General features: G+C 40.9%; 1 protein-coding gene across 1 annotated transcript in view; it reads right to left on the bottom strand.

Moving 5' to 3' along the window:
- Nucleotides 1-4,284: 4,284 nt before the first annotated feature.
- chrm2a (cholinergic receptor, muscarinic 2a) overlaps nt 4,285-27,813 on the bottom strand; it is a 71,499-nt gene continuing 47,970 nt past the window's right edge. The window contains exon 3 of the mRNA XM_063905783.1: nt 4,285-5,884. Within this exon, the coding sequence (XP_063761853.1) occupies nt 4,338-5,843 (1,506 nt within the window). The 5' untranslated portion in view covers nt 5,844-5,884 and the 3' untranslated portion in view covers nt 4,285-4,337. The remainder of the gene's footprint in view (nt 5,885-27,813) is intronic.

Below are 27,813 nucleotides of genomic sequence, written 5' to 3'. Positions count from 1 at the left end.
CCTTACGTGAGCATATATGTATTAGAGGTCGTAAAGAATGAAGGTTATAATCATAATAAGCACAGACGGTGGATTCTGTTTGCACAATATGAGGATGAGACGCAATAAAAGCGCAGCAGGGACGGTAAACAGCACCGTATCTCGCTGTGTTTACACCAGGCGGCAGGTTTCGTCTGGGACACTCGAATTCCTGCAGCAAAACCCTTGGCTGACCTGCACAGAACGGCTGTGACTTCTCCAAACATGGTGCAGGATGATTCTTTAGCTTTGGATTTTGTCACTGACAAGCCCCCCTCCTCTGCCCCTCCTGCCTTCTGGTAGCCTTGACTACAAAGGCAAGCTTATCTGTTTCTAAACGTACAAAGTGTTCACCTTGGGGGCTATCTCCCTCGCATGCATGACAGCCGTTCTCTTTCAGTGTCGACAAACAACGCCTTCTCGTTCTATCATAAGCCCACATTCTCTCACATCATCCACCCCCCCCCCCAACCGACAACGCCTGATATTACAACATCTTGTTGTTCTCATCCTTTCAAACATTTGGCAACAGGAGCAGGGGGGAGCGAAAGGGGTTTTGGAGAACTTCACTCCTGACGTTTAAAGTGCATGCTGTGGAGATAAGCATGGAGAGCACTTTTTTTTTATTTTTTAGATGCATCCCTCCCGCTCCAGGAGGTGATAAACTGCCATCACCTTCCATCAAACACTCAAGCAGCTGCTCAAACTGGGACCCCTGGACCACCGCTTGAGCTGTGAGCCACTTACTCTCCTGCTGGTATAACTCAAACGACAGCTTAGCAAAGATTAATCAGATATTCTGGAAGGCTCTCTACCCACTACTGAGACGTGTGACGGATGTCAGACAGACATGGCTCCACTTATCAACGTGACGGATGGTTGGATGTCGAGCTGGGATGGATGCCTCACTTCATGCGGAAACTGTCTCGATAGATAAACATGGACCATCTATGAACAGCAGGAGAGGTGGAATGTGCATTTACTCAAATTCCAAAAATATTAGGTAATTCTAATGGAAAAAAAGTTCAATTACTTTAGTGGGCCATTCAGAATTTTGTATATCAAATGGGACATAATGAGGAAATCTTTATGTTTCTTTCAGTGCTTGTGCCAATATATTTGAGCATCTGGAGTGCCACCCTAACTCGCAAACTGTGAAATAGGTTGTTGGCTGCCAGCGTCAGAAAACATAGAATTAAAAAATGGCTCCCCTTCCTATGTCACGTGTAGGATCATTGGAATAACTGCCAACTAGCTTGACCAGAAGAAGAATCATTTTGACAATAAATGGGTTCAATTGTATAAAGAATAACAATTTTGATTTGTAAACTGACTTGAAGATGTCAAAAACGTGGAGTGTCCCTTCAACTAAAGTTTTAAATGCATGATTATAATTTGTAAAACATTATTTCTACAACTATTTATTGTAACTTTGATTTGAGTAAAGGATACTTCTTCCACCACTGATGCACAGCAACATGCTGGGGTTCAATACAGAGTTCATGGATGGCTGTTCATTTAACCTAGCATTTGCTAACAAAAAAATGTTCAAGCTTTATGCAAACATTTAATGTCTTTCTGTGACTACAACACTTGACTACAAGTACTGAGGAGCTTTGACATAGCAGGAACCAAGGCTTTAATGAGTGCAGGAGAAAAGCCAATTAATAATAGAGCAAGCTAATGAATACATGTGGTATTTACATTACATTCATGACCTCATATATGAGGTAGAGACTATAACAGGATCAGGACTGAGTGGAGCACTAAGTGGGGCATGGGCGCAAAGCAAGCAAGCACAAGCTGAGCGTGTAATGGGCAATCTTTAATCTCAAATGTAGGTGTTCCACATCGTCCTATAATCTGATCAGCCTCATGGTGAGTTTTCATTATAGGATCTGTCCCAGATCTCTGTACAAGGAGACAGCCTTGAGGAGATATTCGGCACAGGCGTAACTCTCTTCAAAGCCCCCCTACCAGCCGCTGTGGCAACCTCCTGATGGCAAATGCTCCTGAATATTAATCGCTCTGACTGGTGAGCATACATTACCGTAACAGAGAATTAGCTAATATGTTGAAATGATGGAGGACATGGAACATGTCTGACAGTAAATTGATATTTTTCTAATTTCTTTTCCAATTAAAATAAGACACAGCTATTTATTATTTGCAGTCTAAGAATATAATGATTTACATAGAATTAATTAACTCGCTTGTTAATTTTCAAAATAAGAAGATGGATTACGAATGTGTACATTAAAGACGCAGAAATAGCCCTTATTTAAATCACAAGGTTGAAACCCGTGATCAGAAGTAAACTCCACTCTTGGAGCAAACACACATCAGCATGTATACCCCCTCCCCCCCCACAAACACACACACACACAAACTTCACAATCATCATCAGTATAGTGAGTACAGTCCACGCTGTGACATCAATCTACTAATCAGCAGAATCATATGATGTCTCCCACTCATCCACACACAGAAAAAAACAAAACACACACAATGCCTTCCCACAGACAGTAATAAGTCTCAGCTCTGAGCTCCAGCCACCTGTTTGACTTACAGAGAGGGATGGTTACTAGCAGCAAATATCCTAATAACCACTAAAAATCAATTCTGTCAACACTAGTAAAACCTGATATGATGCAAATGAAAGAGTGCGACTGAACAATCTCATGCCACATTTCTCAATATAGTCCAAACTATTGTTGTCTGTTGTTCTAACAGCTATTTGGTTCTACTTTATGATGATTAATGGCAGCTTGTAATCCAAAGCTTCAAGTTGTTGTTTTATGTGTGGGATTATTTACTGGCTGGGTGTAGTGATTTCCTCAGAGTCTTGACAAGACTACAAGAATCTTTGCTCCCTGCCAAAAAATTAATATTCCCACAGACATACAACTTGCATTTTGCACAAAAACAAACAAGAATAATGTGTTCAGCTTTAGAGGTGTTGGTAGACAGAGCCAGGCTAGCCATTTCCCCGGCTCCCTGAATGTATGCTAAACTAGGCTAACATCATCCTAGCATGCATACATGACCTGAGTGGTATCAATCTTCCCATCCAACTCAGGTCAATAATCATATTTCCCAAAAGGTCAAACTTTTCATCAAATTTGGGGTTTGTTTGTTAGTAAGATCCAAGTTAGTAGAAGTAGTGACTCCATTTATTAGATAAACATGTTTGTATTTTAAACTCTTGTAAAGAACAACATACGTTTCTCACATATTCACTTTTTAAAGTAAGAGAGACTACATTAAACCTCATTGAAAAGTAGAGTCAGTATGGACTGTCTCTTAAATGTGTTTTTTATGTTGTGACCACAAATAATATAGCATTCATGCATGAAGGACGATGCTGAAATTTTGAGACACCAAATAAAATCAACCCAAAACACAGCTTGATGGCTAAACACCACCAGTTAAGGCAAGTGAGAAAATGTTATATTTTTTAATGTAATTTGCCTGAAGTGCAGGTTTAATATATTTCTATATCTATTATGTTTTGATGGCGACTCACTTCCACAGGGGCTAAAAAGCAGATGGAAAATCTTCCAGCCCTAATGTAACCACTGAAGAGGCAATCTACGCAAGCTGCCCCACTTTATTCTACATGTGGCTGGTTGGAAGTGCCATGATGAACATTGAAGACAGACAGAAGGCAGAGGGGCAACCATGGGTGTACACACATATTCAGCACTCATCCACATGTGACATACATATTGAGTCTACACTGATATGTACAGTTATCTACATGTATCTCTACTGAACATCAAACTTCTTAGGTTTGAAAATTCAGTCAGCCCTATTTTCCCATTTGAAGTCGTGTGTTTTCGTACAGTGCAGATCTTCCTCTGCTCTTTACCTTTTCCCCATTTATCAGCTCAGTGTCACTCCCAAGTGCTCCCTGCTTTACACAGCCTCATTTTTTGAGTTTTACAACACTCGAGTGAAACTCGATTTTGCGCAACCTTCCTTATCTGTTCTGCTTCTGCACGACACATCTCGACGCAACTGGAATCAGTAAATTTGTGTAAAGTGCTACAACCGGTTTTTGAGAGGGAAATTGGAAAACAAGAGGATAAAATGAAGGGAAGTTGAATGAACTCATGCAGGCTTTCTCATGCTCACAGAACTCAAACACACACACACACACACACACACACACACACACACACACACACACACACACACACACACACACACACACACACACACACACACACACACACACACACACACACACACACACACACACGGTACACACAAACAGACAACTCACACTTAAACTCTTCATCCCAAGTGGCCCATATTTATCTGGCTGACCTAATATTTTTATATTGGCAGAGGAGAAGATGCTTGAATGTCTTTTTGAACGTGACATTGCACAGAGCGTAGCACGCTGGGTTGATGGTGCTGTTGATGTAGCACAGCCAGTAGCCAATAGTCCACACTGTGTTGGGGATGCAGCTGGAGCAGAAGGTGTTTATAAGCACCATCACATTGTAAGGAGTCCAGGTGGCAACGAAAGCTACCAGGATGGCCATTATGGTGCGGGTCACTTTTTTCTCCCGTGATGGCGGTCCTTTCTTCTTCTTGGGAGGTTGCTTTGTCATCTTCACAATCTTCCGCGCAACGTGATTCTGCCGCTCTGAAGCCGGGACGATCTCAACGGTGGCGTTGGTTGGGGTGTAGCAATCACCTTTGGGCGATTTAGTCTTGATCTTGATACAGGTCAGCTTGGAGCCCCCTGCCTTGGCTCGCTGACGAGGGAGGGGCTGGCTTGTTTCAGCACTGGAGTAAGCGGTGGAGGCAGCTGCCTCTTCATCCTTCTGATTGGACGCAGCCACACTTCCAGATGTTGAATCATTGGAGCTTTCTTTCTCTTCTCCTGGAGCGCAGTTCTCCCTTGCCGCATCTTCACCTTCAGGTTCTCCATCAGCATTTGTCGAGGAAGGTCCCTTGCCATTTTGCAGTTTCCCATCATGCTGGTTAGCTCCATCCTTGGCATTCTGGCTCGGGGAGCAACCTGTGTCCTCCCCCTGTACGTTGTTATTGTTGGGTTTTGGAGTGTTGTTCCTCCTCTGAGCCGGCGACAGGGGCTCTGGATTGGCTGCTGATGGCTTGCGGATGTCCTTCTTCACGCGGCTCTTGCTTGCTCTGGAGATCTGCCAGTAAAGCTGAATCATTATGATGACAGGCAGGTAAAAGGCGGCAATGGCGGTGCCAAAAGTGACTGCAGCATTGGAGAAGAACTGTATGTAGCACTCCCTTTCAGGCACTGTCCGCCCACCGACAATGAACTGCCAGAAGAGAATAGCTGGCGCCCACAAGATAAAAGACAGGACCCAGGCCGCTGCAATCATCATTCCCGCCATCTTGGTGGTCCTCTTGACAGGGTAGCTAAGGGGCTTGGTGACACAGAAATATCTGTCAAAGCTTATGATGAGAAGATTCATGACAGACGCATTGCTGACAACATAGTCCAAGGCTAACCACAAGTCGCACACCACCGGGCCCAGGGGCCAGTATCCCATTACGATGTAGACTGTGTACAAGTTCATAGAGCACAGTCCAATTATCAGGTCAGCACATGCGAGGCTGAATAAAAAGTAGTTGTTGACCGTCTGTAAGTTCCTATTAACTTTGATGGAAAGCATGACCAGGATATTTCCAATAACTGTAACCAAACTGAGAGAACCGGCCACCAACACGATGAACACCACCTCCACAGTCTTGTAGGCGCTTTCGCTTTCTGCCACAACTTCTGTGTTATTGCCTTCAGAGGCATTCGAGTAATTGAAATTAAATACATCCATGGCATTTGGTCTTTCGTTGCCACCTCCTACTCAGATGGAATCTAAGGGAAAGAACAAAAGAGAAGAGAAGATTTGTTATGAGGCACAAAAGATGACTGTGTCAGTTTAACTTTTTAGTCATCTGAAGACTTTTTAATGGCATAAATAATAGGTTCAGAGCTCAAGTACAGTTCAATTATGCTATTAATGTACACTATCTCGCACAAAGGAAATCCCAAGCTTTTCAACTTGGCATGGAACATACTGCATGTTCAAAATATCCAGAAAACACTAGGAAAACATTACTGTGGGACATCAGTAGTACTTTATTATTTATATAAAGTTATTATTGGTTTCATTCACATTCACTAGAATAAAATACATTTTCTACCAAAAATACAATGTCATTGTTAAACATGTAATGAAGTGAGAGGAGATTATTGATGATCCAGAGGTAGATTATAAAATATAGATATATATCCGGCTATAACATATGAATGAGCAGTGTGACCTTTTCTTACGTCAGCCTTTAGCTCGTCTAAAAGAAATTCATCAAATAACAGTACCAATTTGTCTGTATGCCAATTACATTTGTGATTAGATGCTAAGATATTTTTCATAATTATTGCATAAATAATATCTCCCCATTAGACACCTACTTCATTATTGAGAGAGAAAAAAACTCTAAAAATGGGACTGCACGATTTAAATACACAAGAATGGCTGATGAAAGATAAGATGTGTGGAAATGAGGCAATCAAACGCAATGTCTTTCAAACTAACGGGTGGAAGAACGGGATTGTTTCTTTACTGGACAACTGAGTTTTTATTTAATGTATAATCATTTAGAAGTATTTCCTGTAGTCCTGAACGAGTTAAATCTGCAAAACCAAGGATAACAAAACACAAGCAGGCACTTGCAACATATTTTCCAATGTAAAAATCCAAGCGATGAATAAAAAATATATTTGCCCAATTATTTTTTCCTGCAAAGTGCTCAAAGCTGTTCTTTTTTTCTAGGCTTTTGTCCGCCTATCCACTTTGATGGATACATTTTTGACCACATAATGCCTAAAGACTAGCCTGGGGCTTGAATTGCTGTCTTTTCATGACTGCTGAATGTGCTTCCAAACCCCTATATTTGAAGTTGTCGGGCGTTTTAAGATCAATTTTCGTACCTCGAGCATACACATTTTTGCCCATACATTCTTAAAAAGAGAGGGAAAAGTGTAATTAAACCCCATTCAGACAGAACCCAAATGAAAATGAGTTCAATGAAAACTTTAAAAGGAATTATTGACACAATTACAGCTGACATTTCATCTTCAAAGGTCCATTTCCAACAGGCACTATAAAATTCTCTTCATACAGCATTACAAAATCTGTTTGATCCCCAAGTGACCCACTAGTTCTTGCTCTTAACCTTAAACATGTGCCTATGTTGTAGACCTTGCTTTGATTTATACACTGCTCAGTCTTGTGTTCACACGCCTTTGGTATCAGGAGTAATGTGGTTTGCGTCCCAAGCTGCGCCACAACTCTTTGAGCATTTTCAAGCGCTGTAGGTCAGATTTTATAGCACACTTGATGGCATATCAATTCTCAGTTTGACATATATCATCAGGCTGGAAAACTGCCTCAACTTTTTCCACAAGCTCCTTCTTTTGTAAACTAATCAAACTTGATTTGCATGTGGTTATTCAGCCTGTAAATCCAAAGCCTTTTGAAAATACCATTCAGCTGAGAAGAGATCAATATGCTGTCCAACAACTGAATACAAATTTGGGTCAAAACAATGAGGCAAGCCACAAACATTTATCAATGTTCAGACAACATCTTGAGTTTAATCATGCAAAAGGGAATCGAGTTGTCTGTTCAGTTGAGAGATTAATGCTAGATTTGAACAATGTAGACATACTACAAAAAAGCTGTGTCATTTGCCAAATTACAAAACCAGTATAGATAGAGAAATATCCTTTATGCTACAGCTCTTTTGCAATAGCTTGTTATGTATTTGCTTTCTTAGGTGGGAAGACCTTACTCAACTTACTTTATTAGAACTTGATGGCGACAATCAATTATTTCATCAGATGGTTGATGACTAGTGTTGAACTAATGTATGACGTGTAGTGTAACCACTAGTGTAGTTAATACACTCTAAAGTGTTATGGGTGACACACTACTGCAGCTGGAGAGCTGTCTTGTCCGAGACTTTGCCATTTCGGCTTAAGGTCTTTAACAGTTTAGCGCAGTTGTTGAGTAACTAGTGAAAATTCACTTATCTGCTGTGCCAGAAAATCCCTAATCATTGCATTAGGCATGGAGCTAAGCTGGACTAATCCCCATAAAATGTTTAAGTCCAGCGGTTTATATCCAAAAACACCAACAATACAAATGGGACACACTTGTGGCTCGCTTGAGATTAGGAAAGTTAAGTGGATCAGTATAGATGGTCAAAGCACATTGGAGGCCGTTTACTCCCTTTGCTGCTCTTTGTCCACCTCCAGCTGCAATAAGCCTGATCCCACACCTGAAATCTCTGCCACAACACAGCGAAAGCTGTGCTCCGGCTAGAGTCAACTAAAGATGCACAAATCCTTTTCAGCTCAATTTGAACAGCCAGGGGAGTCTGGTCTTTCTTTTAAAGCTTCCATCCACATATTGTGAGCCATGGTAGCATCAACCTTCTGGGAAAACACACTTTGGCTTCAAAAAGAGAGCCACAGCTTTGCTTCATTGGATCCATAAGGCCTTAGTTTTGCAGTTTCAGTTCGTACAAATCTTTGTTTTGTCACCCTTAGATATTGTAGGGAAGTTGTACTGAGCAGGAAGAAGACGTCTTTGCTTCAGTGCTGTTGGTAAAAATGCTGGCATGCCAGCCCGCTGAGAATGAGTGCAGTTGCCATCGCCTCGGGAGAGCAGCAGTGGCAATCTTAGCATAGCTATCAATCACAGAGCTTACCTGCACGTGTCTGTACTACTGCATTCAGTGCTACTGGATCTAACAGAGCACAATCACAACATTCTATTATTATCCACAAGGTGATGAATATTAAGACTTTTACACTTCCAAGTAGATTCATATATTAATTTACACTACATTTTATAAAGTTAAGCAGATACATTCACCCCCCTTAAACTTCTTAACTAAATTGAAAGTGTTTGAGGGGAATCCGATCCTAATTGTGCCCGTTTTGTTTGGTGTATTAGGAAAAAGTGAAACCAGTCAGTTGCTGCCATGGGAGGACATGAATAAATGAACTTGAGTATTGTTCTGTGTTCAGACTTAGGTATTGGGGGAGCTGGCTCACTAGAGCTTAAAATTGCTTATGCCCTCTGGAAAGCAGAAAGGGCTAACCTCATCCTTTCTCCAAAACTTCTGTTCTCACTGTCTTTTGTAGTGGACACCTGGAGGGCTAGATCTCAAAAAAGACCCAAGACCCAAAAAAACTATAAAGTAGGGAACAATTGTTGCTTTTTTATTTTTTCAAATAACATCATCTGCTTTTTATAGCGGGACATTGCAACAGGTCTAAACCTCCGTTGATGTTGCTTCCTGTATAAACATATATGAGAAGCATTGTTTTAGCTAGCAGCTGTGTAGTTGCAATGAGACCAATGCATTCGGCTGCCTCCCATGTGTCAAGATTCCCTTTGCCCATTTCTGAGCACTGATCCAAGGTAAAGCCCAGGGCACTTGTCCCTTGCCTTCAATGATTACATGCATTTTCATGGCTGGCCCTCTCCATGGGAGCATGCAGGGTTAGGCCTTCGTTTACTAGCTGTTTGCACAGAAGCATGACAGGAATACAAAACACATCATTGCTGCAGTACAGCTGCTCCACAGGGGGTGAGGACCCATTCAACGCTTTGCTCAGTAGTATTACAGTTCATTGATATAGGAAAGTTGTATAAAACGAAAATAAACACTTGCTCATCCAAAGCTCAAGGATGTCTTGAGTAAAAGTATTTCCTGACAACAATCACAATTTAATACGACAATGGGGGATGGTTCAATTATGGCTATTAAATATGAAGCAGGTTCGTTTTCTTCACTGATCACGTCTTTTTGGACTCTGTGGTGAGGTTAAGTTCCTGCTTAGATAACTATTGGCTCATTTTATCAGTGTGTGTAAACTCACTCCAACATGGCCGTCATTCAGACTGGGGTACTGACAAGGAGCAAGGAGTTACACAGACACATAAATGGATACAAATATTTGTGGAAATGTTTAGCAGGAAATGAAAAAGGTCCCGATAACCATCAAACCAACAAGATACCAAAGTGTTTTGAGATGGCTGGTGAAGTATAATTACAAATTTGCATTCATTTCCTCAAGCCCTCTCCACTGTCTCCACTGGGGTATCAGAGGGTCAGGGATGTGTCCAGGCAGATTCCTGTACAGATTCAGTGTAAGTATTCATGCAGAGGATCAAAGACATTTATCCACCCCTTTTTAGTCATTTTTGTTTTGAATACTGAGTCCTGGCGGTGGGCTCAACAACATCCAGCTCTACCTGGGGTGTTCCCAGCAATGAAAAGATGGGCAATTCCTCCAGCAAATTCTTTAAAGTTTCCTCCTGGATCTCAAACAGGGAAGAGAACCAGGGGGATATCACCACAGGGAACTCCCCAACAGGAGGCATTTGGGTCAAACAACTGGCTCCTTTCAACTAAAATGAGAAGGGGTTCTTCCTAAAGCTCTCTTTGGATATCTGAGTTCCTCAAACTCTCGTCCTGAAGGGTAACCCCAGATACAAGTCAGTATCGGCTACTTCTATCCACAACTTTATTCTTTCGTTCTCTAACCTGATGCCAATAAAGTAGATCACTGTGTAAACTGAGAGCTCAACTCTTAACCGCAGCCGTCAATTACAATGCCTGCATCTGTCTGCCAATCTCATTCTGTCTTACTCTGAGGGAAATGTTATTCAGTTCAAGTAAAACATTTAAACCCTGCCTTTGTTCCTTCAAACCTGGCCAATCACTCAGATTCTTGTTTTTTGAAGGAAAAAATGTCAGACACTGTTCCCAACACCCAATTCCAATGATGGAAAGTTGCCAAGGGGGGTTTTCCAAGCTGGTTGACTATCCCACAAGCACTTCAAATGAAGTATATCTGGCCGCAAGTTACTTCCAACCCAAATTAAGCAATCCTGTATTATCTTTCACGGCGGCAATGCCTCAAACTTGGAGGCCACAACTGCACACTTGTTGCTGAATAATCCATTAATCAGACACTTGAAATCCGTATCCGTCTAAATATTCCAAACTTCATCTTAGTTTTATAAAAGACTCACAGCGATTGCCCACATGACCAATACTGTATATTGGCTCTAAAAAGTGGGCCTCGTAAGCATCTCAACACTTGACTGGTGACTCTTTTGTGACTCTTCCAGTTACCTTTTCCAGAACACCTGCTGTGCATAGAGATGAACACGATTGGATCTAGTTGGTACTACTCGCACCCTCCAAAAATCTCACATTCTGAACTCTAGGAGAGTGTTAGCTGACTCAAGGGGTCTTGATGTCACTTTAAATCTTGCCCCTCATTTGGGTCTAATTTGTTTTGGAAGCCATTACCAGGAGCTTTTGCCCCCTGACAACTCCCAGTTTCACACAACCTCTCCAGCATAAGGCTGTGCTTAACAGATGGAGTATCAAACTTGTAAAGAATATCTTGACAATGACCTCTCATTAAAAGTTATACATTAGCATTATGCATGAGGGGATCTAATTACAGGGAGAACCTCTTTGCAGTTGTGACGAAGCCTGTCAAACCCAGACCTCTCTGGCAGTGTTGTGTTGAGAGGACATGAAGGTAATGGAGTGTTAACGAGCAGGAAATGGCATTCAAGCGGTTGGAAAACAAGCTGGGATAATCTGCAAACAATCAACTACCCATTGATTCCCCAGAGAACCTGTAGGTGGCCGTGTGTCACTGTGTGCCAAGTGAGGGGGATGAGATCAAAAAATACACTGGAGAGTTTGCATGTCCTTGTGTGTGCATATATTTTGATTATGAATGCAGAGAGGGGGTGTATGAATACAGGTTTTGGCCAGACTGTTCCTAATCTTCCGTTTCAATGCGGTCAACTAAATCAAGACCAAGTGAATGATCCACTCCCTCTTTATTTGCCTTGATGAATTGTCATGAGTCTTGACAGCAAGAGGCTCATAAGTCTTTCACTGTGACCTTTAGATGCCACTTCATAGAAATTATATTGAAAGTGATTTACCGCAAATTATACTCAGCATTGCAGAAATGTCATTTTAAGGTGCCCTCTATTGAACTACACCCCCTCCTTACCACTAACCAGAGAATGCTCAGAGATCAGCCTATTGATATTCCAGTTTTTTTTTTTGCCATGGCAGCCTTCACACCATCTGTGAAAAATGACAGTGTCATATACGACCTCTGCTGCTCTGTCAGGCAGCCAATCCAAAGACTCAGATTCACTGTGCGCTGCCACATTAAACCCAAAAATCTGTAAGATACACACAATTTAAGGATGGAATTACTGCAAATCCTTCTGCCTGGCATAGATTGAAATAGCAGGAGCCACGTCAACGTATTCTGAACAGATGCAGGTCAATGGAAAGATCTTATATGGTTTTAACAGTAGATAACAGTTCAGAAGCCACACTGTTTGGGAAATATCACCAGTTTTCCGTGAGGCAAAGAAAAAAACACCAGAGCTCAGCCAGTAATGAATGAACAAAGGCCCGAAGCAAGCTGGGAAGGTAAGGGAGACGAGTCAATTTTCTCCTGTCATACAGAGAGACCCTGCAGCAGCGCCGACTTGACAAACACCGTCACGCTACCTACTCAAACGCTCCCTATCTCACCTCTCACTTCACATTAAACGTGTTATTTCATACAAATAATTTACCCACGACTGAAAAACCCTGCACCGTGTATCCTCTGTTGATTTGGCTTTAATTAGCAGATTTCCATATTTCTAGAGTCCCATAATTTCAGTAGGCTGAATCTCAATGGAGAGTTTGTGTCTTATTAAGCAACATCGACCATGTTTACAATATCAGCACAAATATCCGCTATTATCAGCAACCTTGATCTAAAAATACCTATATCATCATCTGCCCTAAAATATTCCATGTTAGCCAAACCCTTTATACAGATCAGGAAACACACAGCTTGCCTCTTTTACTTTATCCTCATTTAAACCGTCCCAGGTGTCCCTGTTAGGGGAAACATGACAAACATTTTTCACTGGGCACCAAGGACATTTGCAGCAGCCATGAAACGAGCTATAATCAGCCGACAGACTTATTAAGAAACATCTGGCGGCCCAGCCATGTCTCGGGTGACATGCTCCAGGACATTGCCAGCAACAGACAGCTTCCATACTTGTGCAGCGGTAATGCTATGGATGGAATAATCTAAAAATGCATACAACAGGAAATCCTTTGAGCTTCAATAACGGTATTGACATTTTTATTTATTCCCCTATAAATATAAACCCATTTGTGATTATCTAATCTGTGTCTCATGTGGGAAAAAATAGAACATCGATGATGCCTTTCTCCACAGCTAGTCTTTGACAGACCTACTGCATTTCAAGCTCTGACTCAGATAAATCCAAGCAAATGGAGCTCTGTTAAGCTTCCCTTGGCCAGGAACACCATCGTGTACCACATAATATATGGCAAGATGATGTCTTGCCCTATTGTTGCTATCAGCTAAGAGCATCTCCAATGTAATCTAAACCACCATTAGAATGACAATATAGCCTGATCCTTTTTCTATATAGCCTCTGGGACTCCCCTGCTGTCCTTGCTTCTTCATACTATGCATGGCAATGAGCTGGCCCACTCGTCTCTCCAGGCAGTTGCTGGTTCATTACTGATTTCAAATAGAGCATAGACATGGACGCACTCTTCACCCAACCTCTGCATTTATGTAGTGGCTCAGTAATCGCCTCACCCAGGTGAAGCAAAGCTCTGCTGGTGCTGCTCTGGGGTTTCTTCCCTGGGGTTTTGTTCGATTAAACCCTGCTCTTAGCTGCCACCACAGAATAAATGTGGGTCGCATCACGAAGTATGGAAAAATATCAGGGAATAGACAGCATTAATAATGCTACAGGAATCATCATGATCTGTTGAAGAGACTGAATGCAAAGCAGAATCGGCAGCAAACACATAAAAAGGTCACCTATCAATGTTGCGCAACATTGCATTTTCAGAAATGAGATAGTGTTACGCAAGTGAGCTCTCAGACCAAGTACAGCGAGTGGTTCTGATCGTGCCATCGGCTCTCTGCGCACACTGACTTTATGACCAGACATTTTAACTCAGGCCGATGAGCAATTATAACTCACCCTTCTACTAGAGTGTGCTTAGCAGGAAGAACATAAGCCTGTTAATGTCACTCCTAATGGGAAGGAGAAGGTTTAACTGCTTTTCAAATAGGTGTCGAGCACATTGTTAGTATTCAGTAGTTGAGAAAAGTCATGTGATATTACACACACGTCCTGGCTGTAGTCCTTGAGTCTCATTACGAGTCCAGTCTCAAGAACCCTCGTTTAAATTATCCTCTACTCGAAGTTCATATTTTCCTCCAAATTGAACGCATTAAAAAAAAGCTGGCTTTATTGGCCACTATAAAACTACCATTTAATGATTGTTTCAGGCCTGTCTTAAATTCTAAGATCATTTATTTTGCATTGAAACGTACTGTTAAGAGTTTCTCTTTTGCCACTCTGCGAATCTGCATGCCTACCTAAGCACTATTAATGGCTCTGCCAGCATCACTGTCACCCTGCTACTGTCCTGTCCTCGTTCCCCTTGTATGTGACCTGTCTGTGATGTATCACACTGGCACCAACCCTCGATAGAAAGCTGTGGTGCTCATTAAGATAGAGAAAGATAGCAAAAATGGAAAAAAGGCATGGAAGGGAAAGGAACGAGATAAAGCTTGTGCCTGTTGGATTTGTTCCACTTCATTGTTTCTGTATTCTGTTTCCCATCCTCCCCACACTCCGTGTATCCTGTGATTCAGAGTTTAGTGATAAAAAGCCGAGCTATGTTGCCCTTGGACAGGTTGTTCTATTTAAAGTACCTGTGCTAGTTTTCTTTTAAGTTTCAGTAACCCAGAGGGATACATTCCATCGCAATGTAAATTCATCTACAGAAGTATTTAGTGTGGATAATGTGAGAAAATGTGATTCCTTTTCGGCAAACTCTAGTCTGTTTTTCATTTTAAAAGTCTGACCAAATATAGGAGACTATAACAAACGTTCTATTTCAACAGCGTGTTATGGGACTTTGGATCCAAGAACCACTGATGTATGAAGCCTCTCTTTGGTTTTTCACTTTCGGAGGGATCTATCTCACACTCTTAAAGAGGTAGCTTCAGCTAAGTCTGATAAGACAGGAACACAATGTGCCACAGACAGTCACAAGAGGCATCCTTGGCAGTAACCTGCACTCTGAAGCCTAGTGCTGTTGCTGTAAATAAAGCTGACAGATGCTAACCCCCGGAAGTCGATCTTGATCCAAATAACAGATGCGCCATGACCAAAACCCAAAGTGTTCAAACCTGATGGCCTGTCAAGCCACGTGTCACACACACACAGGCAATTTCGACAGGATCCATTTATGAGGCTTTTCCGATTTGATTACCTTGTCACTACCTCTCATTTATCCGCTGATGAGAGGAGATCAGTGATAGTGTGATGTGATACCTGACACTTTTTTTCATTTCACCTCAATGCCCTGTGTTGAGAGTATATACAATGTGTTGTCAGTTTCACATAACTTGGTTATTTTAAAGCTTGAATTTGTGTAACACTCCGAAAAACCTACTAGGAGGCCACTGCTTAACTATTCTGAGGAGTAAAATTCAAATAAGCCTCTACCCATCAAATCTGCACTATATTTCCCAGACGTTGTCATTAATTATACATGTAATATATTAAATACTCTAGCTTCACTATCAGCCTTCCACTTATTCCTATTGCCTCGAGAGGCTGTCCCGCCTGGAATACCCATCCATAATGGTGACTGCTTAGATAAATTAGGTTTTTAAAGTTTTAAAAGACAAATAATAATCACAGTTAAATTCTCTGAAAACAGGACTATACAGGAAGAGCTGCTGGCGTGCTGTGAGAGGCATTTAGATACTGCTGCTAGAGAATGCACAAAGCATTTTGAGAGACAAGAGGCATGCTCCTGCATCATATCTGATTTATTTAAGCCACCTGTCTTTCTGTTAGGGTCTTGACATGCAGAAGTGATGGCATTGACAACCACTGTTCCCGTATAGGAGTAGGATTGTTTTATATTTCTGTCCACAAAAACAAATGCTAAAAATGCTTTGAAAAAGGATGTTTGAAGGCAAGCGATGTCAGCTATGTAATTAACCCTTCTTGGTCTGTCCTCCCATTGATTTCAGTCTCTCAGTCCCTTGAGCTCTGACTGACAGCTTTATATTTCAGGTGCACCATGCGACTACTCACAAAACACACTCCAGTGTTAAAATGTGGCTAATTGGTGTTTCACATTTGCTGTAGCAACAACAGTGCAACTAATGCCTTGCACAGACTACACAAATTTCAAAGTCATACGATCGCTTGCCAGTTCACACTACACAACTCGCTCGGGAGTCTTGAAGTCGTGGTGGTGTGCACAGTACGCGATTGAACGGTGACAGGGGGTCACACACTACACGATCTGTCATCAGGAGAAATCCCAGAGGAGTCTGTCTGGTCTCCAAACTACGTTTTCTCACGAATACACGCGAGAAGTGACATGGGAAATGACGCGGATTTCGAACGTTATTATGTTTTACCTAGAAACTGTCAATAAGTGACTTTGCTTAAGCTTGTTAGCACATCAGCTAACGTTAACTTCAGTGAATTGTGTAGCCTAGCTACAATTTTACAGTTCAAAATCAGGTTTCAAACAGCTGTGTCGACTTGTGTTGGACAACGCTTCTTCTTTTTTGAAAGTTGTGCAGCTCCTCCCTGGTGCTTTTCCTCACCCCGTGTCTTGCGCTTTCATTGGATGTAGCTCATCTGAGCACCCATTACCAGGCACAACCCCTTTCACACTACAGGATTTGGACTCGCCGACAGGTCCAGATATTTAGCTTGCTAGATATTTGTCGGGCGTCGGGGAGTCTCTCACCTCGCTCTTGAGCAGTTCACACATAACGATCAAACGCCGACTGCCGAGCGCCGATTTCACTCCGATTTAACGCCGATTTAACGCCGATTTAGCGCCGATTCGTCCCCGAGCTCCAAAATCCAACTGGGAGCGGCCGTTTGGGCTAAAAATCGTGTAGTGTGAACTTGGCATAACCTAATATACTTTAGAAAATATTTAGCCTAGAGCCTATCATACCATTCCAAATAACATTCATTAGCAGCGCTGACACCAATGATGGTTATTTTGTTGACATTAGCGCATGCAAAGGAAATCAGCCCAAGGAAACTTGTTGTCATTTCTGATTTTGTTAATTGGTTTATGTCATTTGTAGCCTTAATCCATTGAGAAGGGTCAATCTTTGACCCATTTCCCGCAACATCTTTAACTGGCTTGTAATTCTTAAAACATTTAGAGAAGAATAAAATGCTGGTCAAAATGGATGCTCTATTTTTCCAAAACCTCTACTACAGCTGGTATTTCTTTAAATCTGTATCTTTTGTTAGGGAATATTTTGCTTAGGTGTTTAACCTTTGACCTAGTTCATAATTTTCTCCTTCCTCTGTCTGTAATGCCATGGCATAGATTTTCGGCCTTGGCCAAGCTCATGCTGAGCTAAGATCGGTTTTATTGTGTTGGGACAGCTGGGCACCAGTTTATCTGGCACCAGTTGCTCCTGTACGGATATTCTATTGACCTAGATGACAGTTTTAGTTAGATTTAGGATCCATATTTGTTTAGTCTGGCGACTGAAGAATGTTGATTGTCCATTCGGAACTTGTTAAAACCTTGTATTGTTGTAGAGATCTTCAGAATTGCAGCAAATGTCTTGTCAATTCTCCGGCTGTTAATTTCAGAATAAACCTTCAGTGTTTGCCATCAAAGTTCCAGCTGTCCCGTGTCTCTCTGAGTTTCATCTCCATTGCTTCAGAAGTTTCCACCACATCTTTGTTCAGGCATTGTATCTTACCAATTAACTGTGTGATGGATTAAACAAGGTACGTTTTTTACTGCACACACTACAATGTTAGAGCTTTGGCCCATACATTTTCTCTTTGGTAAAAAACAGGTCATATTGAGAGGGGAGTACCTCAAGGAACCTGCCATGGTCCTTGACTATTCTCAGTCATAAGAGCTACCGTAGGGCCGCATTAATGTCTCCTTTTTCATTTACTTAACTCACACACTCACCAGCATGTTAATAAATGAAACAGATTGAAACACTTCTAGGTGTCACCTTAAAATGTAATGTGTTTCAGTTAAACCATATCAATGGACATACAGAGCCTACACATTTAGATAAGAACATTTGGTTTATAATGCTCAATAAAGGTCATAATAAACCTCAATTTAACCAAAAAACAACCTTTCCCTAATAAATACCAAAAGGTACGAAGGTATAAATTAACATTCATTCTCATCACTGCTTATTTTCTTGGATCTGGTCAAACCCCAGGAATGAACGGCTGCATGACTGCGATTTAAGAGAATTATGCGCATTTTCAGCCAAATTATGTTGAAAGGGCTAAGCTAATGTGTCAGTCTCTGAGTGTTTCATTGCCATTCAGCTTTAACTGAATTATCTTTTTGGCATTTGTCCTCCAAACAAGATTATGGCACCTCACTAGACAGGATATTCTGTTAATACACAGAGACAATCCAACAACGTGCAGCACATGTAGCAACAGCAGGACTCCTGTATGGTTGGTGCTAAACCCTAACACTGCAACACAGCCAACTCCACATCTAAATCCTACCAATGAGAGGTTCAACTCAATTGGTGGCCAAGTTCTAAGGTGTTGAGTTATAGTGTGACATATGAGATACAGTATGCGTTCACATCAGCAAACAAAATATGTTATCCCTGCCAACTCCTCCCCCTTCTTGAGGTCCAATTCCTGCTACTACAACACTCATTAAGTTTAGTGACAAGTGCTGGAACACATCGTCACGCGTTATTAAATTAAAAACAAATGTTGATCACCATTCAAATGCCTCTTTTTCCCCTTAACTACACTGCTACCAGTATTAGACTTACATTGTGGCCTACGCCCCTTATTTTTCTTTTCACATGTTATTATACAAATGATAACATGTTAATCCAATCACCCACAGATTACCAAAACAATTGTATTATTTTTTAATAAGTAAAAAGCACCAAATCCTGCTTTATTTCCCCTCGACCGGAGATGATGCCAAAGCTGTACATGGCCATAAAATAGTAATTGGAATATGATGAGTTTACATACTGATAATTGAATTGCAAGAGTATGGGTTTTTGCTTGCTGTGCTCCTACAGTATGTGTGTTTGTATTGTTTTGTTGCCCCACTAAAACTCCCCTTATCTTGATTAGAAATGTAAAAGATAATGAAGATAGTGAGGATATAATGAAGGGATTATTTGTCAACAAGCAGGGAGATAAACATTGCTGTAATGAGCAAACCGATAACAATCATAATGTTATGTCGAGCGCAAGTAGAAAAAAAAAAAAGAAGTTGACCACACAAACACACAGTAAATGTGGCCAGGCAGCTGATCAGCAACGACAATTAGGCCTGCATGCCACACTGGTGATTATTGCGTGCACTGCAGCTGCTCTTAATTGTTGGTCCACTTATGTTGTTATCTGCTCCAGGTGTAAGCCCCGGTGGATCCTGTGCGTGTGTGTGTGTTTTTGTTTATCTAAATTTAACACAAAAAGTAAGGAAATTTGTGTTTGGTAGATTATTTCTTTGATACAACAATGCTTCTTGGCAATAAATCGTATACCGTTGGAAAGCTTGTTTTCTTACCTTTCAAATGGTGGAGGAACATGCATTTGTGGGAGGAGCAGCAGATCTGAGTATGTGGGTTGCGTGAAAAATATTACAAAACTCCTCTGCCAATGCCAAACAGCAGTCAATCTCCGGTTTCGTACGGCCGCCAGGAGGCCTGCTTTGACTGCCTTTCACTGTCAGGCCCACTTACACTGGAAACCTCAACATGTGACGGAACATTACGTTCAGCGATGAGTCCAGATTCTGCCTACGGCACTTGGATCGTAGGGTCACAGTGTGGAGAAGACACGGAGAACGCTTTGCTGATTGCTGCACCGATAGAGCAGGAGTGGAGAGGAGGGAATGGCCTGCCTGCAGTCCTGAAATGAACCCCATTGAACACTTTTGGGATACCAACAAAACCACATTGGCTGACTTGGGACAAATACTGGTTGGAAAATGGGATGCCATCCCACAGTAGTGTGAGACCAGGCTGGTGAATAAATTGTTAATAAATAAATTGTTGCTAATATGTCTTGTTTCATCAGACATCAATCATCCAATCCACCAAACAACACCAAAAGAGTCAACAGGAAAAAAAGCTATTTGGCAGAGGATATTTGTCACAATTTAAATGGGCACAACCCACATGCTCTGCTCTGCTGCTCCTCCCACAAATGTATGTTCCTCACAAATGTGGCAACATTTGAAAGGTAAGAAAAAATTTGCCCTGTATATTGTCTGATAGAGTCCACATTTTCTCTCAGAAGTTCCTCCTTACTTTGAACGGAAGCATTGGCAGATTAATTCAACACCCGATAAGTTATGATCCACTAAAGTTAGGCACAATTCAAAATCAATAATCCCGTTTTAGGATCTTTGCTGCAATCTTGACTGCAAAGGCAATGGAAGGGACAATTGCCTGAAGTTCAACTCTTCTTTTCGGGGAGGGGCGCGGACACACCTGGCAGAGATATGCAATCTTTATGCCAAACAGCAATTCATTACCTTTGCTCGAATGAATTATTTAAAAGCTAGGGCAGGTCGTTCCTCTCTGGTATAACCAACAATTCATTATAGCTGCAATGGAAAACTTTTAAATGAATGAATCAAGGCGAGGCATTGTGGAACAGGAGGGATGGTTGCATTGCAAATTGGGATCAGGCCCCTCTGCATTAATAATAAATGCTAAAAGGTGTTCATGCTCTAAGTGATTCTTTTTACAAATGGGATAAAGCTTTTTCCTTTCCCCAGCCTAATAGGGTAAATCTGACCTCAAAAAATCCAAAGGGAGCCTCTTCAAACTTCGCTTCTAACGAAGTGAGCGCAGCTTCTGAGTGCTAGAGTGGCTACGCCGCTGTGACAGTGGCGATGATAAATTCAGATTAATTCCAATGAATTCATCCCACAGTTCTGCTCGAACTTTGTCGTTGTCTATAATTTACTTGGAAAAAAGGAGGATTTTGATCCCCTTTGTAGTAATTTGATTCAGATGACTACTGATTACATATAAAAGGATAATTGACCCGAGTGAAAGGGCAAGAACATCCTCGTCTCGGTAGAACAGATTCAAATCTGTCTCAGCTCATCATTACTCTCCAACCATGGTGTCAGTCAAACTCAGAAGGTGAAAGTGGAGGATCAGAACAGAAAGCCATAGTATAACAATATGAAAGATGGAAAGTGTGTGAAAACAGATATACTTTGTTGCCGCTACTTGTTAACACAAATGGATCATTTCCCCACCGCTGGTCAAAATAAAGAAATGCCCCCCCCCCCCTTTCAGTGACTCCTTTTCATTTGCTCCATGTTCACTCTGACCTGCAATATGGACTACCAATAAGCAAAGAGGGCAAGCGATTCAGATGGCCAACTGCAAAGTAATTGTGTCGGTGTTGCAATCCCTTTCATTCAAAGGCTATTAGCTGTCATTTCTTCTTTGGGTTTGAAAGAATAAAGTGGATGGCAGTAAAAGAAATGATGAAATTCTGAGAAAGTGAGGATTGCACTGTGTTGAGGTGGAGGAAATAGTTTGCCAATATTCACCCTCTTTATAGCTTTAGAGTCCTTTTAATTATATGAAGTTCATATTTGGACATTGACTCACAAGATTAATTTAATAAAGAAAGAAGTTTATATCTGTTTTATAAATCATGTTTTCAATTTTATTAAGAAGTACTACTTTCGTTGCCTTTTTTTAGATTAACCTTCACAATTTCTATGGACGCTTACTGTCCATGCAATTGAAAAGGTCATGCTGGAATATTGTATCTATATGCATTTAGAGACTTCCGATGCACAGGCCAACATAAAAGTTACAGAGGAGCTTATGACAGAGTGATATGGTTCTCTCATGAAGCAAAATGAAAAGAGTATAAGTTAAAGAAAACTCCTTGTAAGGTATTTTCAGCCTAGAGTGTCTGACTGAAAAGAAGCAGAAATGGCCTCCATAACTGTTACACATGGTTTTGAGGCTCAGTTGTTTCCTTCTGTGTGCAGAATTTATCAACTCTGAGTCTACCTACCACCTCACAGCTGCCGGCACTCAGTCATTAAGAGATCCAATTAGGCTTTCCAAGCTGCAAAAAGCAGACATGCACTAAATCAACTCAATCAAGGAGTTATTTAAACAAATAAATACACTGTATCTTTCTAAGTTTTACTATGATGCATAATTTATTGATTTTTCTTGAATGTTGTGAAAAACATCCTTTATCAGAGTGTAAACCAACTTGACAAAATATGTCGAATTGGTCTACCAGTCAGTTAGTAAAACAAATGTGAGTGATGCTGTCGAAGAGCTGAATCCCATTTGCAAACATTAAATGCAAAATGCACTTTTTAATGTCTTCTATACATATATATCTCCTCTGTGTGTCAAGAGACTCAGAAAGTGTCCACAAAGGGGCGTGGCCAAAAGCAGCTGGGGCTGAACATAGAGGGGTTTATGGCATGCTATAATTCATGATCTGTTTTGTATTTTGAGCAACTTCAGAGACATATTTTGTATACTGTATATCTGAAACCTTTAATATGTTGTTAAAAAATAGTAAAATATGTGACCTTTGAGAGATGGAAATGTACCTGCACAACCTTTTTATGAGAAAATATAGATAAAAAAGAAACAGTTCTCTGTAAATAACTGTGAACTTATGATTAATGTAACTGTGCCGTTCATTACACGAGCATAAAGAGGACGTCTCCACTGCCCCTGTGCATTCTGGGAGAGGACGTGGCTGTGGTGGAGGACTACAAGTACCTTGGAGTGCACGTTGACAATGGACTGAACTGGAGGGCCAACACCGACGCTGTGTACAAAAAGGGGATGAGCAGACTATTTCCTGAGGAAGCTGAGATCCCTCAACGTGTGCAGGAAGATGCTGGAGATCTTCTAACAGTCTGTTGTTACTAGTGCACTCTTCTTTGCTGCCGTCTGCTGGGGGGGGGGCATCAGAGCCGGTGACACCAGCAGACTTAAGAAACAAATTAAGAAAGCATCATCTGTCATCGACATCAAACTGGACCCTTTTGAGGCTGTGGTGGAGAGGAGGACCCTGAACAAACTGTTGTCCATCATGGATAACCCCCCCCCACCCACCCTCTCCACCGGCAGCTGGAAGGACAGCGGAGCTCTTCTCCAACAGACTGATCCAGCTCCACTGTCACAAGGACAGGTACAGGAGAACGCTCCTGCCCACTGCAATAACTCTGTACAATAATTCCCGCTTGGCTGGCAGACAACTCACTGCTCCATAGCCTCTCTCCTTCACACTTCACACTTAACATTGTACATTTACATTATACTTATTTAATATTCCATTTCATTGCACTATTTGTACATTTGTATATTTCTCATTTTTATTTTTAGTTGGAAGTATTTGTTATGCTTCTTTTTTCTGCAATAAAACATTTTTTAAAAGTATGCTTGTTATGTATTATTATTTAACTTAAAAACAACTGACATTGACTTTTGTGTCCAAATCTCCAGTGGGAAATACACTGTGTTTTGAGTACCAATCTGCTAACTTTGTCGCTACACGGACAAATGAAAAAACGTATGCATGTTTTGTCAAAAACAAACATATTCCAGGGGGAAATATGTTTCAGCATAAACATAATTGACATTGTAGTTTCATTGTGTAGAATGTAATTTGTGGACCAGGCTGGATACACATAGCATGTCTGCCTAAAGTTTTTGCCTTGTATTTGCACACAAGCTGAACAAGCGAAGTAGCAGCTAGTGATATAATGTTGATGTTGCTAAATAAGCAAACAAACTATTGTTCCTGCAAAGCCAAGAAGAAAAACGGTAAAGGTACAGTCCACACTTCTTAAAGGTGCTAAAATAAATGCAGAAGAGGCAGAATGGACACTTTTTTACCAGATTGCATCAAGCTCCAAAAATGGTGGATGCCAACAGACGATGCAAGTAAATAATGACATTTCTAAATCAAGTTTGTTTCAAATTTAAAGAGTTACCATCTTGTTTCATGTCGATTATAAAAAACAGCACCTCCATTAAAACTTATGACACACACCAAAAGTTAAATAAATCCCAGCCTGATTTAGACATTTAAATATGTCTCTGCATGTATTTTTTTACGGGTGTATGTCTTCGTTTTTGATGTCTCCATATCAATGTAAAGTTAGTCCCGTAACTAAAGGGAATTTGCTGCTGGTAGTACCAGTAGATCTGCAGATTTGAACCCCTTCTGAGCTCTCTTGTTAGATTGCATCATGTAATTGGATCATCTAACGACTGAGTGCCTGCAGCTGTAAGATGGTGGGTTGGGTCATGTAAATATAAACTGCAAGTTTGAGACATTGGCTCCAAATATTGAGATTACACACTGAAAAAGTATTTCGTGAAGAAAATTGTGTGAACTAGAAACATTTTTGTTGATAAAAATGTCAAAAGCATTAAAGAGTACATTTTCCCCCTACACAACGAAAATGAGAAGCGTTGGGATTAGATTATTTTTGATATCCACTTTATCTATTTTAAGCCACTGTCATTGGCAGCTGGCTTGTTAATTCTCTTCTGCAACCTGTGCTTACCATGTTCATACCTCCCTACTGAATGAAAGGTGCCTGCCAAAGAAGGCATTTAATTTGAAGGGGATAAGGGGGGTTTACCAGTCCTTAAAAAAGCCTCCTACTTTATGTTGTGTTTGCTTGGTTTAACGCTTTTGATTTGTTTGTTTATTCTCTCTTCTTGTCTCTGTGATTTCCCTTGGCTCCCCTGTAGAGCAGTGCTAAATGAAGTGTAGTTTACGCACATACATACACACATCCAAAGTGGCACTCTACTCACACAACAAGCCAGGGGGTACCCATCACTGCAGGTTGCAATCCAGAGGAAATGATTGATTTTGCGTTGGCCTGGATCCCATAATAAATGTTGCATCTGACATGCATTATTTTGTCTCTTTGGATTTTTACAAAGTAAAACGACATGACATCTTTTGAATCCATGTTTTACACGGGCTTTCTTTCCAAAGGCTTTTCTCAAGTGAATGAACCAGACTTGATGATCCGCTGTTGCTTGATTTCACTGTTTATTTCAGGTTTAGTCTTTCAGATTAGATCAGACCAATAAGTGATAGCTAGCCTTTGGTCGCTGATTAGTCTGATGCATATATGCTTTAGAAAAGCCAAAAATAAATCAGTAAAGGGGGCGATTTTATGTCAATTCCATTGAGAATCATGAGAGACATACAAAATGTTTACAAGTGCTATGAGTTTTATTCCCTATTTTGGCTAAAGCTCCACAAAGACTTGTGTTTTTTTTACAGTCTTACTAGATTGTAAATTAGTATGTTAAACTCCTAAACTCTAGTTTATAATGCAAGCTTCCTGTTAAAGTCATTTTGAGTCTCCATCTGAGGTTGCCCTGATATATTTCCTATTTAATTTCAGACCACACAATATCAGTCTAATGTTAGCCGTAGGGTGTATGACTCTTTAATCACCCTTATCTGACACAGAAATATTGAGTATTCTGAAACCTTATGTTTGATTTAGGAATACATAGGGAACACAATGCACATTCCCGCTGCTTTACCAAAGACTTTGACAAATGACCCGAATAAAAAAGGCAGTGAATAAGAAGCTGCGAGACAATGAACATGGATGTAAACAAGGCACAGTTTTAAGAAATGCGAATGTTTTCAAAAGGAAAATGCATTCAAGGCATTTGTTTAACGATCGATAAAACTTCAGGTTGTTTCTCCCTAGAGCTAAACTGACTCAAACAGAAATGTACTGTCATTGGAAACAATTCAATCTTACACCCTTGTGCTTGTTCAGTTTGACTGATGATGCAAACACCACAACACATTAGTGGCATAATTTCTAAGAACATTTAACATGTCCATAAACCTCATAAAGGTACGATTTTAGAATACCTCAGCAGGAGCGCGCTCAGGCAGTCAGCTCTTTGCAATTTAGCCTTTTTCATGAACAACATAAGCCCATCTCTATTAGTCTGCTCTCACACTCTCTCTTTCTCTTTCACCATCTATGCTGTCCCTCTCTGCTCAGCTGTGTCCATCTCTTAATCAGATTAGGACATTATATTTGAGGTTGTTGGCCTAATCAGTGTAATAAAGGGTCTCTGAGAGCATTGCTGCCCATTAGCGTCATTAGGCTGCAGCTGAAAGGACGGCTTTGTAGACTCTGCTTGATCACTGCTGCTTGGAGGAGGTGAGCATCCATCTCTCAGGTGGGCCTATTGATCTGTTTACTCCCATATGAGCCTGCAGGACTGGAAGGAGTTAGCTACCACGCAGGAGCTATAAAAGCTGTATTCTCCGGAAGAGATGCTGTTGCGTTGCATAACGACTTCATTTCTGCCATTGCCTTTAAAGTTTAGGATGGAAAAACTGAACTGTAGTAGAAATGCTGTACAAAACTGTTGGTTCATTGTAAAGCAAAGAGAACAGTAACAAGTTGTTGAAATAGTTTGGTTATGCAATTGCACAAATATCGGTCTTGTTGCGCCTACATTTGTATTATAAAGAGACTTAAAAGGAGGCACTTGTAGCACTTACTACAAATATTAAAAGAGAGTTGTTGTTGTTACCAGAAACTAGGTTCGTAGGAAGAGCAGTAATTGGTTAAAATAATAATTAGCAAGAGAACAGAGAAAACACCACAGACCAAAAGATAAGTTTAGAATTGCCGGCTTTATCAAAAAAGGAAAATAGAAGTAGAAGAAGTATTATTTAGAAAATGGTACCTTTAACCTCCTAAGACCCGAGCTGTTTTTTTATATGCATTTTTTATTTCTCTTTGCTATTTGGGCTTATTGGAACCTGATAAGTATAAAAACTAAGTATCATCTTTTGACATGATGTACTTTTAGAGAAAAATGATGTCCACATATGTGGACACTGGGTCTGAATTTCCATAAAACACATTAAAGTCACCTTTTTGTAATAGAGTGAAAAACTATTTTATTTCAACCTTGAACACAGCAGTTTTTTCAACTTTCAACTATTGTTTGTGTTTTGAACATCATTGTGAAAAAACACAACAAAATGAAGAAAAACAAAACATTTTTGCCCCCTTTGGAGAGTCACAGTTACAGTATGTGTTATGTGAAATTTTGCATTGCAGCAGTGTGTGTGTGTGTGTGTGTGTGTGTGTGTGTGTGTGTGTGTGTGTGTGTGTGTGTGTGTGTGTTGTGCTGCAGTGTATGTGTGTCTATGTGTGAAAGGCTGTGTAACAGTTGCGATCGCCTTGCAAGCACAAGAACACTTTGCAGGTCACACAACGCACTCGGGTTCTTCCAGTGCAGCCTGCTACCCTGCAGCGCGCCGCGTTCTCCAGGCTGATCATCTCTGGGAGATGGGCATTCGCCCTCCTGCGGACCGAGACATGGGGCACTGCCGTCACAGGACGTTTGTTCCCTTGATTTGAGTTGTCTTCTTCCTCTGACTGTTCAGAGAGGTCTGCATGGCTTCCTTGACCGTGATGCTGGGCCAAGAGGGTCGTAGCAATTTCTGTACGGAACTCAAGGAACTGCATGATGCTCTTCTTTGGTGCAGCACATATTGCGAG

This window comes from Eleginops maclovinus, chromosome 17 (genome assembly GCF_036324505.1).
Source record: "Eleginops maclovinus isolate JMC-PN-2008 ecotype Puerto Natales chromosome 17, JC_Emac_rtc_rv5, whole genome shotgun sequence".
Lineage (NCBI taxonomy): Eukaryota > Metazoa > Chordata > Actinopteri > Perciformes > Eleginopidae > Eleginops > Eleginops maclovinus.
Note: the sequence above shows the minus strand (reverse complement) of the source record. Positions and strands in the feature narration are given on the sequence as shown.